At 42.3% G+C, this 17,265-nt stretch overlaps 1 protein-coding gene and 1 long non-coding RNA gene across 8 annotated transcripts in view; one reads left to right on the top strand and one right to left on the bottom strand.

Moving 5' to 3' along the window:
• Window positions 1-17,265, bottom strand: part of dnm1a (dynamin 1a) — a 55,673-nt gene that overhangs the window by 10,147 nt on the left and 28,261 nt on the right. For 4 of the 7 annotated variants that reach the window (XM_085413971.1, XM_085413968.1, XM_085413970.1 and 1 more), the window contains exons 11-15: window positions 16,421-16,507; window positions 14,552-14,622; window positions 14,415-14,466; window positions 13,668-13,679; window positions 11,223-11,336 (exon numbers count right to left, since the gene is read on the bottom strand). In XM_085413971.1, the coding sequence (XP_085270097.1) occupies window positions 11,223-11,336; window positions 13,668-13,679; window positions 14,415-14,466; window positions 14,552-14,622; window positions 16,421-16,507 (336 nt within the window). Of the gene's footprint in view, window positions 1-11,222; window positions 11,337-11,633; window positions 11,664-13,667; window positions 13,680-14,414; window positions 14,467-14,551; window positions 14,623-16,420; window positions 16,508-17,265 lie in introns of all 7 variants that reach the window. The other 3 variants (XM_085413969.1, XM_085413973.1, XM_085413974.1) reach the window with 2 other exon arrangements.
• LOC146666138 (uncharacterized) lies at window positions 5,938-7,628 on the top strand. The gene is made up of 2 exons (XR_014912741.1): window positions 5,938-6,304; window positions 6,849-7,628. It is a non-coding gene; the product is annotated as an uncharacterized LOC146666138 (long non-coding RNA).

The following is a 17,265-nucleotide window of genomic DNA, read 5'->3' as shown; positions in this document are numbered from 1 at the left end:
AATACGCCAACACGGAGAATAACTATGTTATACAAGAACAGCAACAGTAAGAGAGAAATACAAATGATTTCTTGAGTTTTCTTGAATATTAGTGGGGGGTGCAGATGATGCGAGAGTGGAAGATTTGAGTTTGAGGTTTGATCAGTCTGGCAACCACACATGCCAGAAAGTCAAACAACAAATTGATGAATACCAGATATCTGCTAAGACTGTCCATGTATTTGTCCTATTGCAACATCAAATAAGACCATTATCAGTCAGCCAGTTTCTTGTGTGTGCATGTGTTTCTTTTTTATGTGTGTGTACTAGGATTGGGGGGGAAGTAGGTGCTTGAGTGCTTTGCCATATGCTCCTATAAAATCCAGGCAGTGTGAGTGGGCAACGTTACAGATTTCAGATGTTAAGCACACTCGCAGGGACGCATGAGAAAACAAACCTGCAGATGCACACATGTGGTCTGAAATGCACACTTTCTCTGCACAGGACCAAGCTTCAAGTAGACACACACACACACACACACACACACACACACACACACACACACACACACACACACACACACACACACACACACACACACACACACACACACATTCATCAACAGGTCATTTGGGCTCACTTGGACACGAAGCTCCTGATTCTGATAGCTGCTAAGCAGGATTTCAGCTCTAGATGAGCATCCGTGGTCTCATCTTTCATAGTGAACCATAAGTTATCCTCATGAAAGAGTGAAACTGGGCACAATTGGGTAAATCCTTCTTTCATAATGGTTACATTGTTCATTTTTATCAGGTTATCCTATGTTAAAAGACAGATGGGCGTAAAATGTGTTCTGCTTATTATATGGGACGTTTTTTAGGCAGGTGCTTTGAGAAAATTAGTCACAGTGTTTGACTAAATCCATCTGTCATTACTTAATTAATATTCCACAGAGTTTCCATTACTCTTTAGATTGATTGTAATTGTATTGGCATCAATGCAGAAATAGCAGAGGCTGATTACCACCAGACTGAGCTGCAAAAATACACCTTTTTAGGTTTAGTTTGATATTTTCTTTAAACACGTTTACATTTTTTCACTTGTACACAAAACACAGGTGTGATCCTTGTTGGGGGGTTTTTATGGGTTTTTTTTTTTCCGTCTGAACACCCACACCACACACACACACACACTACAGGCGGGCACTTAGTAGTTGGTATTTGGAGCAGTGTGTGAACAAAGTGCTTTTCATGGTTTTGTTTTGCTAGTGTGTAAGAGCAGGCTCATTATAGAGAGTCAGGAGAAGTTCACTTCTGGATTCGTAAAGGAACTTCACCACTCCGTACGCCATCCCAAAAAATATCTAAAAGAGTCAAACACATAAAACGTTCGAATATGGGCATTTCTCACACACACTTGGAGGTGGTAAACACCAAAACACACACATACATGGGAACATTAACCAATTAACACTCTGAAACAAATCGGAGTAGTTTGGTTGGCGAAACCATGAAGATACTCGTTTATAGCATCCATGTTGTTTTAAGAGGCTGGATGTCTTCGTATGTGTGCGTGCACGTGTGTGCGGTGGTGCGTTACTGTGTATGTTGATGGGAGTCTGATAGAAAAATCCTGGTGACTTGGGCCATGCATCAAAGGCCTGCGGAGAAGCCGCACGGCATCTGGGAGCAATAACGTTGCTTCTAACCCTTCATTACCACAAAGACTGGGCCCTGGGTGGCAGCCAATGGTAATTTTCACAACCCTCCTCCTCACCTCCCTCTGCTTTTCTTTCCCTCCATTCTTCTGCCATTTTCCCCATTGACTTCTGTCTTTAAGAAGAAAAAAAATTAAACACAGAGGGGATTTCTTTTAAAAAAGGCGCACGGAGAAAGTAGTATAGAGTGAGGCTCAGTGGGTTTGATGCACTTGTTCAGACCAATTTCATCAATTTATAGATTTTTGTAGGAACCGATTTGTCACAACGTTCTTGTAGAAAAGATTTGTTTGTGAACATAAGCATCTTTTCGTTGTGTGTAACGAAAAAACCCACTGACGTACGCAAAAGCCATGTTTGGTCTGTGAGCAACATATGAGAAACAGAGACGGCATCTGAGGAAACCTAATTTGACTTAATGCTGTTTGGACTTTATTTAAAGTAAGGCCACATGTTGCCAATATTTAAATGAGGAACAGACAATGATTTAGCTAAGAGAATTACAACGCTGAAGAGCTGGAATGGAGCTATTCTGGGGCAGTGTGTAAAAACACACAGCTGTTCATGACTCATCTGGCTAAAGATTGCGCAATAATGCTCATAACAAATCACCTTGAGCAACGTGCCAGGGCCCACACTCTATAATCCTCCATTTATCATGCAAAAGTGCCTTTTTGATAACAGCATGTCAGGTGCACATGTTTCAGGAACTCGAATCTAATCTGAAACGTCCAATTTCGCAGTGATATGAACATTAATTCTCACATTTTCTTTTTTATGACAAGGTTTTGGCTCCTTCGATTATCTTTTTTCATTCCTTCTTACAGAAAAAAACCCCCAACAGCCTTTGAGCTTTGCTTTGAGATTTTCCTGTGGGAACTGCACAAATGTGAACAAATGTCTTTGTGGAGAGATGAAACATGCTGACTGCAGTTGAACGCAGCCTGGCAGGTTAGTGATACCTTCCTGTTTAGTGGTTAATTGCTAAACAGTCAATTATCTGCCCTGAATTTACTCCTGCAGAAGGTCAGTGTTACAACCTCGGGGCTATCAAGGACATGTGATCAATCACCGTTGACCACCAAAGCGTAAAAGAAAGGTTGGCCAGCAGACTAACTATATAAACACACGCTAAAATCCACACACGGCGGCAATCTTGTCTGGTGGAGGGCAAATGTTCAGCTGGTGTGTTTTGTGTCTCACAGCAAAACTCCCGGTACAAACCAATCACAGCTAAATGACATGAAACCCCAGTTCCCTCACAAGCAAATGAGGCACGCAAGCGTCTGCCAGTGTTCACGCATGTTTTTCATGTAAGGATTATGTACCTTAAGGTAAACACGTGATGTCAGAATACGGGGGAAACACTGTGAATGCTTTTATAGAAAATGTAAATGCTACACTTGGCACTGACCCACATACATTTGCAGTAAGTTCAGTCTCGTGAAACTTCATGAGCATTAAAGCTGTGTCAGGCTAAAAGTCAAAGAAATAAAAAAGCATGAAATAAAAAAACAAACAAAATATAATTATAAATACACCATTGGAGAAATGCACTTTATTTTATAATGTGTAAAACAGTCACAGAAATAGCAAAAATGTATGTTTTATACATTTTTAAACCTCAATAAAATTGCCACGCAGATACACATACACAGCTGTGTTTCCATCACATCAGCGGCCATTACCTCCAATTATATTAATTGCCTAGAAACTTCGCCTCACCCTGTACCTACTGACAGCCCAACCCCAACCTTGAACCTGAAGCTCACTTTAATTTAACTCTAAACAAACAAATTCATCGCTTAGTGAGTTATGTTGTGGTCACTTGGATCCTCGAGTCACCCGTATACTTTGTTTCATGTAGTCATTTTTGTTCTCACACTATGCTCCATGTTTCCAAAAGAGGAACATCATCAGCATTATCATATCATAAACTAAATATATGAACAGACCAGCCTGTGTCCCTCTCCCTTCATTTCTATAATCTCAAATCTTCTTTTCCATTCATGACAGATTTTATCATTCTTACAGCCTTTCTGACTTTCCCTGCTACATCATCCTGCGCTCACTTCCATTAACTTAAGTATGTTTAATATCTCAAACAGACATTTATCACCCCTTAATCATGTCACTACATTCTTTTTTTGTGTCTCTATCTCCCAGCCTCTGACGCTGGTGGCCTAGGCCTTTTTTGCATGGGTTCTCTCTGTCCAAAGAAATGCTTGTTCGGTTAACTGGTGCTTCTAAAATGTGTCCCTCTCTCTGTATTTTTTGACCCTGTGATGGACTGGTGGCCCGTTAAGGGTCCTCATGGCCTCACCCGCTGTCGGCGTGGTCAGGCTCCAGCAATCCTGAGCTGGATAAATGAGACGGATGAGGCTCCCAGTGTTTCCTGAGCCCTTTCCTCAAGCCACTGTCTTTTTAAAATATGCTCCTTTCAACAGATAAGTATCGCTGATACGATATCACATGAGAGAAAGGAAAAATAACCGAGCTATTATGCGGTTCACATTTTCTGTTACCCAAAGAATTATGGCTGTTTGTCTCTGGATAGAAAATGAGCTGCAAAGTTTCACAGAAACACGCACATTAAAACACATTCAGCCATTCAGATTTACAGGCTGCTTCCACAATTACGTACAGAGCGCTCTCTTAAATACATTTACAGAGCAACACCCGCAATCTTATCTTCCCCACACGCAACGCACGAAAGACACAGTTTCGCCCACGAACTGGCGGAGCTGCTGTCAAAGCAGGAAAAACAAAGTCAGAACCTTGAGGTTTTTCTGTGACAGTATTAAGCAGCTGTATTTCACGCCAAGACGGAATAACATGGGAGCGCAGATCACGCGTGTGTATGTGCATACTTTCTCAGCATTTCTGGCTTCCCTGACTAAGAGTCTGAAAAGTAAGCTGTCTGCCTGGTCATCCAAACAGTGGAAACAATGTTAGCGCGACCGCAGCATTTCCCCCACCTACCCATTAAAATTCACTCTTTCCAATCCTCCAAACCCTAAACTCGACTGCAACACTAATCCATTTTATGTCCTATGAGGATTGGTTTCTATAATTCTCTTTTTCTGGCTTGCTAGGTTTTTTTTTTTCATTTTTTTGTTGGACCTCCTTGTTCATGGGGCATCGTTTCGCCCCCCATTTTGAAGTTCTTCCCCATTTTTCTAGCCGTCCAAGCGGTACTGCTGACTCGTCTCTCGTGGGATCGTGCCTGCTTTGATTTGGAGCTCAGGTCGGAGCTCAGAAACCGCAGCTAAAACAAACACATGGCCTTGGCCACCACTACACTGCACACGTACTACTACACACACACACACACACACCTGGAAACACTAGCACTAATTACTCTTGTCTGCTAGAAGTAAGGACCAAACCTAACTGTGAGTGCGTGTGAAGCCCTAGAAAGTAAAGGAGGAACTTTTGACTGGTTGTGTCTCAACACTGCCTTTTCCCTCCTCTTTTGCACACACACACACACACACACACACACACACACACACACACACACACACACACACACACACACACACACACATGCACACATGTCTTTCGCCCTGGTTCTGATTTACCAGTCGTATGTCACCCTTCCAAGCAGCAACCAACCCACCCCCCTTGCCACCACTCTGTGTGTGTGTGTGTGTGTGTGTGTGTGCTGGGAAGGCTGCAGAGCTGCATAAAGGGCTCTTTATTCGAGTCGGACAGGGAGAGGAAATCAGCTTTAGAAATAAAAACAGAAGGAGCAAGAGAGAGATGGAGACCACAGGGCTGCACATCTGGAGTTATTACAAGGCTTCCTCCTGCTTGCCAAGAAAACGCCGACATTCCTGCCCCTTTCTACAAAGACCACGGAGCCTCTCCTCTCATCCAGGCTCACTCCTACATGCACAAATCCATCACTCATACTCATAATATATATATTTATATATGTATGCTCACATGTATCAAAAGCAGCGATGCACTGCATTGAGAACACGCAAATGCTTTGCGAAACACATAAATGCCTCCACGTGAGAGCGCAAACGCGTCCACATACGCTTCCACTAAAAGGCTCCCTCCCTCTGCAGCCAGTCCTTCACTCCCTTTCCAAACTTTTACAACACGCAGGCCAAATGAATGTGTCTCACTTCCTGTTCACCTCTGACCTTCCACTTTCTCCCTGCAAGCCAGAAGAGGGAGACTGGAAAAGGAGGGGTGAGCCAGACAGAGGGAGTGGAGAGAGAAAGAAGAGAGGAGAAAGGAAAAATAGGGGGCCGGCGAGCTCCTCCTCTTTCTCTCTCCATATCTCCTCTCTCTCTCTCTCACTCCTTTTCTCCTTCTGTCTCTCAAAGGGAGAACTTGGTGGCCAGTCCCTTGCCACGTCAAACCTCCAGCCAGTCCACCTTGCCTGCTACCGGAGATCCCCCTTTGTCTTTTTCTTTTCTTTCCTTTTTTGCTCTAGGAGCATTTGAACCCCGATCAGCCAAGGTTTCCCTCAGCAGTGTGGCAGCAGCGCTGAATGAAAGAACAGGCAAATTCAGCAAGGATTTGGGAAAGAAGAAGCATCACCTAACGCAGAAAGATGCAAAGAAGTGAAACGAGATCGCCAAGACGCAGGTATCCCCCGCTTTCTTTCTTTCCATTCGGCGTACGTCTAAGGAGACGAAAGGTTGTATACTCCGGCGTTTTAGAGGGACGTGTTGGGTTGGGAGGATTTCGGCTGACCACAAATATTATCTGATAAGATCTGTTCCAGGGAGATTAACAGCACTTGCACTTGCAGCTGTTTTTAACCATAAGTACTTGAAACTCTAATGACTTTTGTTCGGTTTGGCCTGAAATTTTAAGGGAACTAAATGGGGCTTAGGCTGCACTAATTTGGGCTAAATAGGTTGACCATTTTTGTGTGTTTTGGCATCTGTGCTGGGCTTTATTTTTTGCCTTTAATCTTTTCTAAATGCAGAATTCTTGCAAAGAAATACTAGTTACTTTGTTACATTAATATTTAAGACCAAAATTCTCAGATTAAAAAGCATATAATTAGCCGATGAGTAATTAAAGCTCATTGGCTACATATAACAGATTTATGACTTCTAAATGTGTTATATTTGATATTTAACATTAATTAAACACTTTCTGTGTGTTTGTGTTTCCCCCGTAGAGCTCGGTGAGGAATGTTGCTTTTCACAGCGGGAAACAGGAAGGAATGTCACAGAATCTGCCAATCAGCGCCTATCACCTCCGTCTAACCTCTCCCGCTCCTCCTCCTCCTCCACCACCTCCTCCTCCATCCCTTCCATCCCAGCTCACTCAATCATCCCCGATCGGCCCTTTGCGGCAGTCAGACTGCGAAGATAAGCCAGGCCCCGGAGCCTGGCTGCAATCACAGTGAGTACGATTAAGAGTGTGTGTGGTGATATATCTGATTCTGATTCTGAGCGCATGAGTAAAGAGTCCTCCACAGCGCTACCCTTCAGCCGCCCGGCCCGCCTGCCCAGTGTTCAGACTACCTGTTCAGGAAGTAGTGGTTGTACAGTAGTCTGCACATTGGTTAGGCTGGCCGGGGAAGCACAGGACGACTGCCTAAAAAAGCAGGATGGGGGGGGGGGGTTAAAAAAAAAAGTGAGAGCCCTCCAAAGGGCATTCAGCAGGCACAAGCACATCAGGCTGTGGGAACACGCAGCTGCACCACCCCTCGTCCATCTGGACCAGCCCGGGCACGAGCCTAAATAAAGCACCCAAAGGCTCCACCGCAGAAGGCCTAGCCCTCGCCCAGGATGGATTTATGAGTGATGGAGAAGTCCTAAAATTTTGAAAACAGACCCATCAGGTTGTACTCTTATTAAGCTATATGATGTTTGTGTAACCAAGACCTCACTCTGCGACTCAGCTTGTGAAAAATATTTAAAAATCGTCACAATAAAGAGGCTTAAGTTTTCAATGTTGTTGTTTTTCTTTTTTTCTTGAGCAACTTATCACACATATACGGCCTCCACGAAAAGTAAATAAACACCACAGGCATATAGATATAAGTGATGGTTGCGAGACATTTTTAACATGTTGTTTATTTTCCTATGCAACCAAAAGCTGAAACCAGAAAAGTTCAGCCACACAGAAAAAAACCCAAAAAGATAACTAAAGCGCACAGTAAACCTCCAGCGTCACACTGCACTCATAATGAAAATGTACAATTATGCCTCTTGCTTTCCCTGCATCAGCTTGCGGCCGCTTTACCTCAAATGACCATGTAATGTGCAGAGAGGCAGGAAGCCACCAGACAGAAATGTTGAAAGAGCAGTCACTCTATCATTGTCTGTTCACCGTTTTGTTTTTGGGTTCGCTTTTTTATATAGCTCTCCCGCCAAAAAAAGACAGAAAATTGTGGGTTTTAGTGTTTGTAGGTGATGTCATGTGAAAAGTTACAAGTTTAGCTACCCCCCTCCACTTGCGGCCCCTTGCTTCTACTTCTTCTCTGGGACCACAGTTTACCTTCGGGCCTGCCTGTCTTTGATAAAGCAAACCCGCAGTGTACCGTTTCGAATCCCCACTCCCTCGCAAACACGCCAAAGCAAAAGAAACGTTCACACGGTGCCTCATCACAGAGCATCGTCTTCAGGAATGAACACCACAAAACCAACCTGTTTCCATTTACAGCCCTGCCACCAAACACACAAGTGTATATGCATTTATATATATATACACACATACACACACCCGTAACGCACAAAGCAAAAGTCCATGTGCATGCACACACACACACACACACACACGCTCACCATTAAAGCAGACATGTTACTATGAGTGTGCTGAAAGCAGCGGTCTGCTGTTTCCCCCCAGGATGTTTACAGCTGGGATCACCAGGAGAGTCTGGCTTTCTGGCAGCTTTACAGCACGAGCAGGGAAACCCGGGCAGACACACACATGCGCAGTGACTGAACACACACACACACATACACAAAAGAAAAAGGGCACCCAAAGTTAATACAGGCACTTAAAAAAATCAAATGAAATCAAGCCATTTGTGCCTTTGTACTATTGTCAATGTGAAACTGCGGTTGTCACATGCTTGTGTAAAAATATGGATTTGATTATACCAATGCACGGCTATCACAAGCGTTACAAGTCTATAAAATCCAGTGTTTTACATTCATATACACAATGTTTCTTTACAACCATTTTTTTTCTCAATTTGTGGCTCATCCCCCTCACTTTCACTCTGCTTTGGGAAGCTTTAAGCTTTAGAGCGGCCTAATTCAAAGAACTGGCATGTCCTGTGGTAATACAGACCAGAAGGCTTCTAAGAGCACACACACATGCATGCGTTCACACACGCACACACTAATCAAAACATCCTGGCACCACTACTTGGGTCGAAAGTTATTATTAGTGTCTGGAGGTGGAGTGTGTCCATGTGTGTATGCGTTTGCCAGACCATGGCGAGGGTTTTCCCCGTGACAAGCGGCACCACCAATAAAACAGTCGTGTGCTGATTTTGCAAGATGGTGCAAATAACATTTCAACGCATATACGTGGAAAAGGGTGCGCAAAAACGTGGAGTTTTCTGTATGCACTGATGCATTTTTCCCCCTGAAATTAAACAAAGCATCATATTTTGGCAGGTCTCCACCCAGGTGGTCAGCATAATTCCTTCGGAGTACTCTAGTGTGTGAGGGGCTTATGTAAAATGTCGGATATAAAACATCACGTAAACCTTTTTTAGGCTACAGCTACAGCAGCAGGCTGAGCTGAGCTGTAACATCAGCACGTGGTGTTGGTTCTAGGTCTCCATGCGTCCTCACAGCTCCATGTTCAAATAAATAGACATTATGAGAGAGAGGTAACAGATGGAGGGAGGAGACAGGAGTAAAAAAAATAGGAGACTGTGACAAGGAAAGACTGAGACAGAAAGCAAGAGGCGAGGAAAGGATGACAGACTGTTTCTTTTGTTTTTTGGGAAGAACATTTGAGGACGTCGCTGGGAAAGAAGGAGGGAGGGAGGATGTAATGTACCAAACCAGCCCTTCCTACCTCTTTGCCCCCCCCCATCTGTGCTACCTTTTCTCCCCACTTTCTCTCCTCACATGGTCCTTGTTACTCCTGCTGCTAACCAGCTAACGAGAGACACTCCTGCCTCCACCCCTGATCCAGTCCCCCTCTCACTTTGTGCCCCTTCTTTGAAATAAAGTAGGTTTATTAGAAACAGCTTGTGTGTGTGTGTGTGTGTGTGTGTGTGTGTGTGTGTGTGTGTGTGTGTGTGTGTGTGTGTGTGTGTAATTAGGAACAGGGCAATGCAAGGGCTCTGGTATGCACATATGTGTGCCAGCTTCAATGTCTGACATGCTGTGGGGTCCTGACTTTTTAGAAAGGTCTGCTCAGTCCTACACACACACACACACACACACACACACACACACACACACACACACACACACACACAGCCTGATGTCAGCGCGCACAGAGGCTGTGGCTAAGGCATGGAGACAGCGAGACTGTGGCTAGCTCCTAATAGTTCTGCAAAGCATCATGGGATACCGCTTTGACCAGTAAGTCCAGTAACAAAGCATGTCAGGGAGAATCATATCAGTGTGCAGAAGATAACACTGACCAGCAGTCATAGCTGCAGTGGAATGAATGTTGGACCAGGTCATGGAGAATAAACACTCGGATCCCAGGAAAATTGTGTCGGGTTGTGCGGTAAAGATGCAGAAAAACCGCCAGAGTAAAATGTAATTTCATAGTGTCATACAGTAGGAATCGGATCACAAGACTACATGCTTTATAATCAAATTATACTGTGAAGAAATGTCAATTTTGTTTTTCCCAAACAAGCTTTTTCCTAATTATATGAAACCACCAAACTCCAAAGTCCTGTCAAACTGAAGTACACCAAAAAACGGAGCGGCTGACTAGTCTGACGTTTACTAAACACAGAAAAATCTCTGTCAGCACATAAGTTGGAACACAAGAATCAAAAGACTGTTGATCTGTGGTCATTTGCACTGCACGGACATTATATTGTTTATCCATCAGGGGGCACTATCCAGTTTATTTTTCAACTCGTTAAATGACCCATTTTAAGTCCTTTTCTGGGTTTTTTATTTATATATTATGGTCAACACACACAAAAGCAAAAAACAACATGTCTCAGATCATCATCATAAGATTTTCAAATATTGATCTGAGCCTTCAAAACTGAGTTTCAGTCGGGTTTAACTTTGAATCAATTATCCTGCAAAGAACCCTTTGTTTCCCTTTCAAAACAAAACTCTGTTTCTATGCAGTAACAAGTACTTGTAGTGCAGTGTTGCATACTTTTATGAATCTCTTGCGCTGCATTTTTCTTTGGAAAACACTACAAAGCAGTTGGCTGATGCTTCGGGCAGATGATTCAGTCATCAGGTCTGCAGCTCAGACCGCAAACAGAACTCTAAACCAAGACTTTGAGTGTGCAGATACTGAAACGTGCAAACACACACAAACACCCTGACCGTGTGACTCCGTGTGCACGAGTGACTTTACATGAACTCTGTCTCACCTCATCATCCTTGTACCAGGACAGACTCTCGGCGGTGAGTACAAACCAGTACTCCTTGGCGCCTCCCTTCATGATGCCGATGTTATTAATGGTCAGCCAGCCCTTCCTGATCACCTGAGAAACAGACAGATATAGCAGACACACAGAAAGGAAATGAGCTGAAACTCAACCAGCATTTGCACATTTCACAAAGTTAACATTAACATCCATCAACCTTTACATTTACAGACATTTACCACACACATATGTAGGCCTACCTACACAGCAGAAGTGAATGAGCTAACAAAAACGCTCAGCTAACCACCAACACACTCCTCGCACTCGCTCTCTTTTTTCTCCTCAGCTCTCTTGTATTTCATTCCCTCCACTTTACAGTCACACATACAGTACGATGGTGTGCAGGTTATTTACCTTGAACCGATCGTTAACTCCTCTCTCCGGCTGAATGAGAATGTGGAGAGAATATTACAAAGCTATGCCAGCATAGGGCATTTAGTAAAAGGCCAAATACACACGACTGATCAACTGCCAGCACATTACAGCCGGCTGCTGGGATGGCAGCAAGGGGACAGCAAGCAGGGTGAGGGACGAGGCAGATAAGGAGGCTGCAGTGGCCCGTATCACCTTTTGAAGATCATGCAGTGAAATGCATGCGATCCTGTTTTATGCTACACTGTAGGTATGAGCTTTGCAAATGGAAGCAGCCGATTAATTATCTGAGCAAGAGCATTGAAATAACATACATTCAATTCAGCTGTTTCCCTTTAAAGTAGTTTAAAGCAGAATAAAATAATTTAAAGCCTGGCAATTACCTACCGACAATGTAAAGCCTTAAAAAAAGTCTGGATGGATTTATGAAGTCCATTCATTTGTGTTGTTTGGATCACTATTGAACAATTCAACTCACTTATGCTCTTCTGATGGTTTCTGGACAACAATAAGGGTCCACAGCACACACTTAAAGACATAATTCTTTGCCCTCATAAATATAAAGTAGTAATTTGGGGTTAAATGCAACTGAAAAATATATCATATATATAATAAACAAAGGAAAACATGCTTGGTGTAAACTGAATGTCCGCCAATCACATAAAATTAATTTGTCCAGAGTCAGTTAAATGTAACAGTTTACACTGTACTTATGTAACAAGATTACATTGGAAAATTTACAAGTAATCAGATTACTTAGAGTCAGTATTTTGGGATTTTTTTTTTTTAGAAAAGACAAATAATCTATAATCTGGCTATCAGCCTGTTCTTATAGAGTCAACGCCTTTAGGTCTTGTCACTGTTTTGCCTTATAAAAGGAGGTCTAATGAGACGTGTTTTAAGTTTTACATGAGGGACTTGCTCTACATTTAAATAATTAATAATTAATCTCTATAAAAAGTTTATACTTCTTGAACATTTAGATGAGGATCTATCATAACGTGTTGTTAGCTTTAAGCATAACTTGGTGGCCTGTAAAGGATTTGTAATATTTGAAAGATTATCTAAGACACAGAGGTGTTTTCAGAAACATTTTTAATGTTGAGTTTCTACTTTCATGTTCTCCTAAATTTCCCTGCATGGAGGTCAGACCAGCAGTGAATGAGAAGAGCAGAAGCTTCAGGGTCTTTAAGGGCCAATGATATCCATCTATAAACAGGATGTTAAGTTCACCACTTTGCTTACAATGTGCCCCTAACCTTTGACCCTTCTCTGGGTGGTTGCAGTGACAACTACAGGGATGCCATATGTCTGCAGGTATTCATGTCCTCTGGCCTTCTGTGTTACTTTGAATTTAGAAGAGGCAGGGGAACGCTAAGACCCCTTTGATCAATATTTCGAGGGAAAATATTTATCAGAATTTTTTCAGACTCTCTTCTTTTCTGTCTTTTGTCTTTATTGCTTCTTTAGACGTGTGACTCCCTCTTCATGTAGTTCAAGCTACTGCTGGGGGGCATCTATTTACTGCCAAAGCAAATCAACTGCAGAGCCAAAGCCACACTGAACATCTCCAAACTGGGCCTTTCTGAAAGATGCATGTGGGGTTCACGCACACACACACACACAAAATAACATTATACAACAGAGAATCACACTTCTTTTTATGTGCACAAAAGCTTTTTATGGCATATTTACAACCCTGAAATGTAATTGTGTTTCTGTGGGGATGACATAGCTGAAAAAAAGGAGAACAAGGAAACAGCCAAGCATCTCTAACTACAGCCACCTGCCAATCTACTAGCACTTACTCTGAATGTTATTTCATACACACACACACACACACACACACACTCATGTATCCACTATTAATTACAGCCTAAAATACATAAAAGACATACAAGTTTAAACATTTATAAACACATAAATCCTGATATATGTAACGTGTATGCATATGAGCTCATACATACAAATGCTCACCTGCAGATATGCACAGAATCACAGCCCCACACTACTCACCATGATTTCATCCTGAAGTGCAAAAGCCACAGAGAGAAGGAGGAAGGGACGAAAGAGAGCAAAGAAGAAAACACTCAGAGGAAACTCAAGGCAACAAAATGACAGATACTAAAACATATAGAGCTGATAAGAAGAAGAAGAAGAAAAAGAGAGTAAAATAAAAATATGCTAAAAGTAGAAGAAGAATGCACAGGAAGCGCTTCAAAACACTTTAAAAAAGCAACGTCATCCAAAAGCTGTTACCGAACCATAAATATGTAGCCATTACACTTAAATATTCAGTTACTGTACTGTGTTGTTTTTTTTTATTAGAAGGCTTTCTATTGGGTGGAAAGGTAATAACTGTTGTTGTCTTTAAAGCTTTAAACCGCAGGAGCTATCATGGTTTTTCACCAAAAGGACAAGCTGTTTCATGACCACACAAGTGTTGTCCATTATTGTGTAACGTGTACAAGAGCAGCACAGGGTTGTGGCATTGTATAACTAATGGGCTGTTGCCCACTGTAACCATAGACCGTATAGCCGTGCAACATTTACCATGAGCGAAAACACAAGAGCTGAGTGCTAACAGAGCTAAGCCTTAGGGTAAAACTTTATAAAGTTCAGCTGGCACGTTGCTTGCCAACAGACAAAACATATTTGGAGGAGTGGAATCATCGTGTTACAGCAGCTGAAAGAGGCCTGGAGTGAACAGCACAGCTCTGCAAGAGTACAGACAGCGTGCCTGCCTGTTAGTGATCGGAGTACCTGATTGCCGGCTGCTTTCTTCTTGCTCATCTGGTTGATCCTCTGCTGGGCACTGCAGAACAAAACATGCGATACTGTACTTTGACCTTAAGTAGTAAAGACTTTCCACTGTAGCGGCAGCAGATTTCTAAACTTACTTGGCAAATCCGATGAAGTCCTCATGGTTAGTGTTCATATAGGACAGCTCAATATCTATCAACAGCAACACCTGAACAGAGAGAGTAAAACAGTCAGTTTTATACTTATATATCATATTTTGGAGCCCTGGTCCCCAGCTTTCATTTTGTAATTCAGCCGCACTCAATGAATTAAATCTGAGGTACTTTCTATGTATCATTGAATCTGAATAATCTTTATTATCACTATACACACAGAGCAATGCAACATCATTTCTTGTAGTTTGTCTCTTTTAACTTCTTAAACTTCTTTCTCGTAACAGTGTGTGTGTGTGTGTGTGTGTGTGTGTGTGTGTGTGTGTGTGTGTGTGTGTGTGTGTGTGTGTGTGTGTGTGTGTGTGTGTGTGTGTGTACGGAAATGTTTGGAAAGGTCATAGTGTTCAGTGAAAATTATAGGGGAACGAGGCAGCACAGAGGTTACACTGTCACCTCACAGCATGAAGTTCCTGATTCAAAACCCAGATGGGAAGTTTCCATGTTCTTCCTGTTCCTACATGGGCTTCATTAGAGTGCTCTGGCTAGGTCAACTCACTCAAAAGCCACTGCATTAGGTACACCCTTTCATTTAATTCAGTCATGGTCAAGACCTATTCACGTTCAAAATGAGCATCAGAATAAGAAAGAAAGGTGATTGAAGTTATTCTGAATCTGGCATGGTTGTTGCCAGATGGGCCGGTCTGAGTATTTCAAAAACTGCTGATCTGCTGGGATTTTCCCACACAACCATCTCTAGGGTTTTATGGAGAATGGTTCAAAAAAAGAGAAAATGAGCAGCAGTTCTCTGGCTAAAAATGCCTTGCTGGTTCTCGAGGTCAGAGGATAATGGTCAAACTGCTTCAAGCTGATAGGAAAGCAACCGAGGTATGCAGAAGAGCATCTCTTAATGCACAACATATCAAACCTTGAAGCAGATGGGCTTCAGCAGTAGACCACATCGGCTGCCACTGATCATTATATATACATCATAGAAACTATGAGCGCTGTTGGTGACTATGTCGATCCCTTTATGACCACAGAGCACAGAGCAGGGATTATGGATATGCAGCTGACAAACCTGCAGCATCTGTGTAATACTATCATATCAAAATGGACCAAAATCTCAGAAGAGTGTTTCCAGCATGTTAGTAAATCTCTGCTACACACAATAAAGGCAGTTCTGATGGAAAACTGGGTCTAGAACAGTACGAGCAAGGTGCAACTAATAAAGTGGCTGGTGGGTGTATATTGGGCGTATGTGACTTAGGTAAAGTGTTTAGATTAAAGCGCTGTATGAATTCATGGTTAAATGTGACTTGTAGTCTTAAGCACTGTGATTGGTCAATAAGTAAAATTAAACTGATATACTTTAAGAAAAACTATTTCAGCAGGAAGTGAGTAAGAACAAACTGTTAAAAGCCCCTGCTTCTTTGCAGAAATACTTTCTACATTACAAATTATTATATTCTCCATAAAAAATGAATATGAAATAAGATTAAAGCACTAAATAGGAGCAGCTTGTAACTGAAAATGGTTTGCAGACATGGAAATTTTGAGATAATGGACCACTAGTTGGAAACAGACCAGTAAAAAGATCTCACAGCTGCCTTCATGAAAGCAAAATATCACAACTTTAAGAGACAACAAAGCACTTTCCTTCCTAAGACATCATGATGCGGTTATTATATAGAACAATGACAAATTCCAGCACACACCAGGATGCACACTGATTTAAACCAGGACAAAACAATTCATTCATATCATTGTTTTACACAAACGTACCACACCATCACAACCACCCCCCCCCCACACACACACACACTTTACACCGTACACACTGTTTGTCTGCTTTACCTGTCCTTTAGTGCGGCTTTCTCTGTCTCTGATGTGCTGAGTGACAATTCTCTCCATCTCCTCCCTCAGCATGGGGTACTGAGCCAGCTGTGAGCACAGAAAACGGTAGGTAAGTAGCCCAAAAAAACAAACACAGATCCCAACACATGCACACACTGTCACACGTCAATGTACAAGATTCAGTAAACAAATTTTTAAAAAAAAATCTCACAGAACCACAGCACACAGTTCCACAACACAACAAAATACAGAAACACAATTAAACACGGTATGTTTGAGGGGGTCTGGGTTTATCGCAGACTCAGCTCTAGTCACTGCTCACCCTGAGTGGGTGTTGACTTGTGTTAGATTAAATAATACGTGCCAAATGTGTATTCGTTCCCACCGTGTAACAAATGCAAGAGAATAGAGCAAAGTCTGTGATTTTTCTTCTTTTTCACCACAAACACAGAATAAACAATGTTCCTGGCAGAAAAAGCTTTCTTTTTCCCAGCACACTGTGGGTCTTTTTCCATGAGCTCATTGCAAAACCCACGAACGCAGACGTTGGTGGGTCTCCAATGTGACACAAACACATTTGGAGAAGTGTGAGGAAAGAGAGAAAAGCAAAGAAAATCAAATAATCGCAGCACGAGAAAGAAAGGCTTTCGTGCAAGTTACAGTGCATCTTTGGGTTAGTGAGTAGGTACCGATTGGCCTCTTTCGTTGTTTGGGAGCTTATTTAGTGCCTTCCAGGTCTGATCCACTGACAGAGCAGATGACACCGATAAAGAAGAAACATTTTAAATAATTTCTGCCAGTATTTGAATTAAATAAGTGACTTTTTCAGGTCCTACTGCCAATAA

Source organism: Rhamphochromis longiceps, linkage group LG7, assembly GCF_057381845.1.
Source record: "Rhamphochromis longiceps isolate RC_006_pf linkage group LG7, R_longiceps_female_GT1.1, whole genome shotgun sequence".
Classification (NCBI taxonomy): Eukaryota; Metazoa; Chordata; class Actinopteri; order Cichliformes; family Cichlidae; genus Rhamphochromis; species Rhamphochromis longiceps.
The sequence above is the reverse complement of the archived record's forward strand: the minus strand, read 5'-3'. Positions and strand labels throughout refer to the sequence as shown.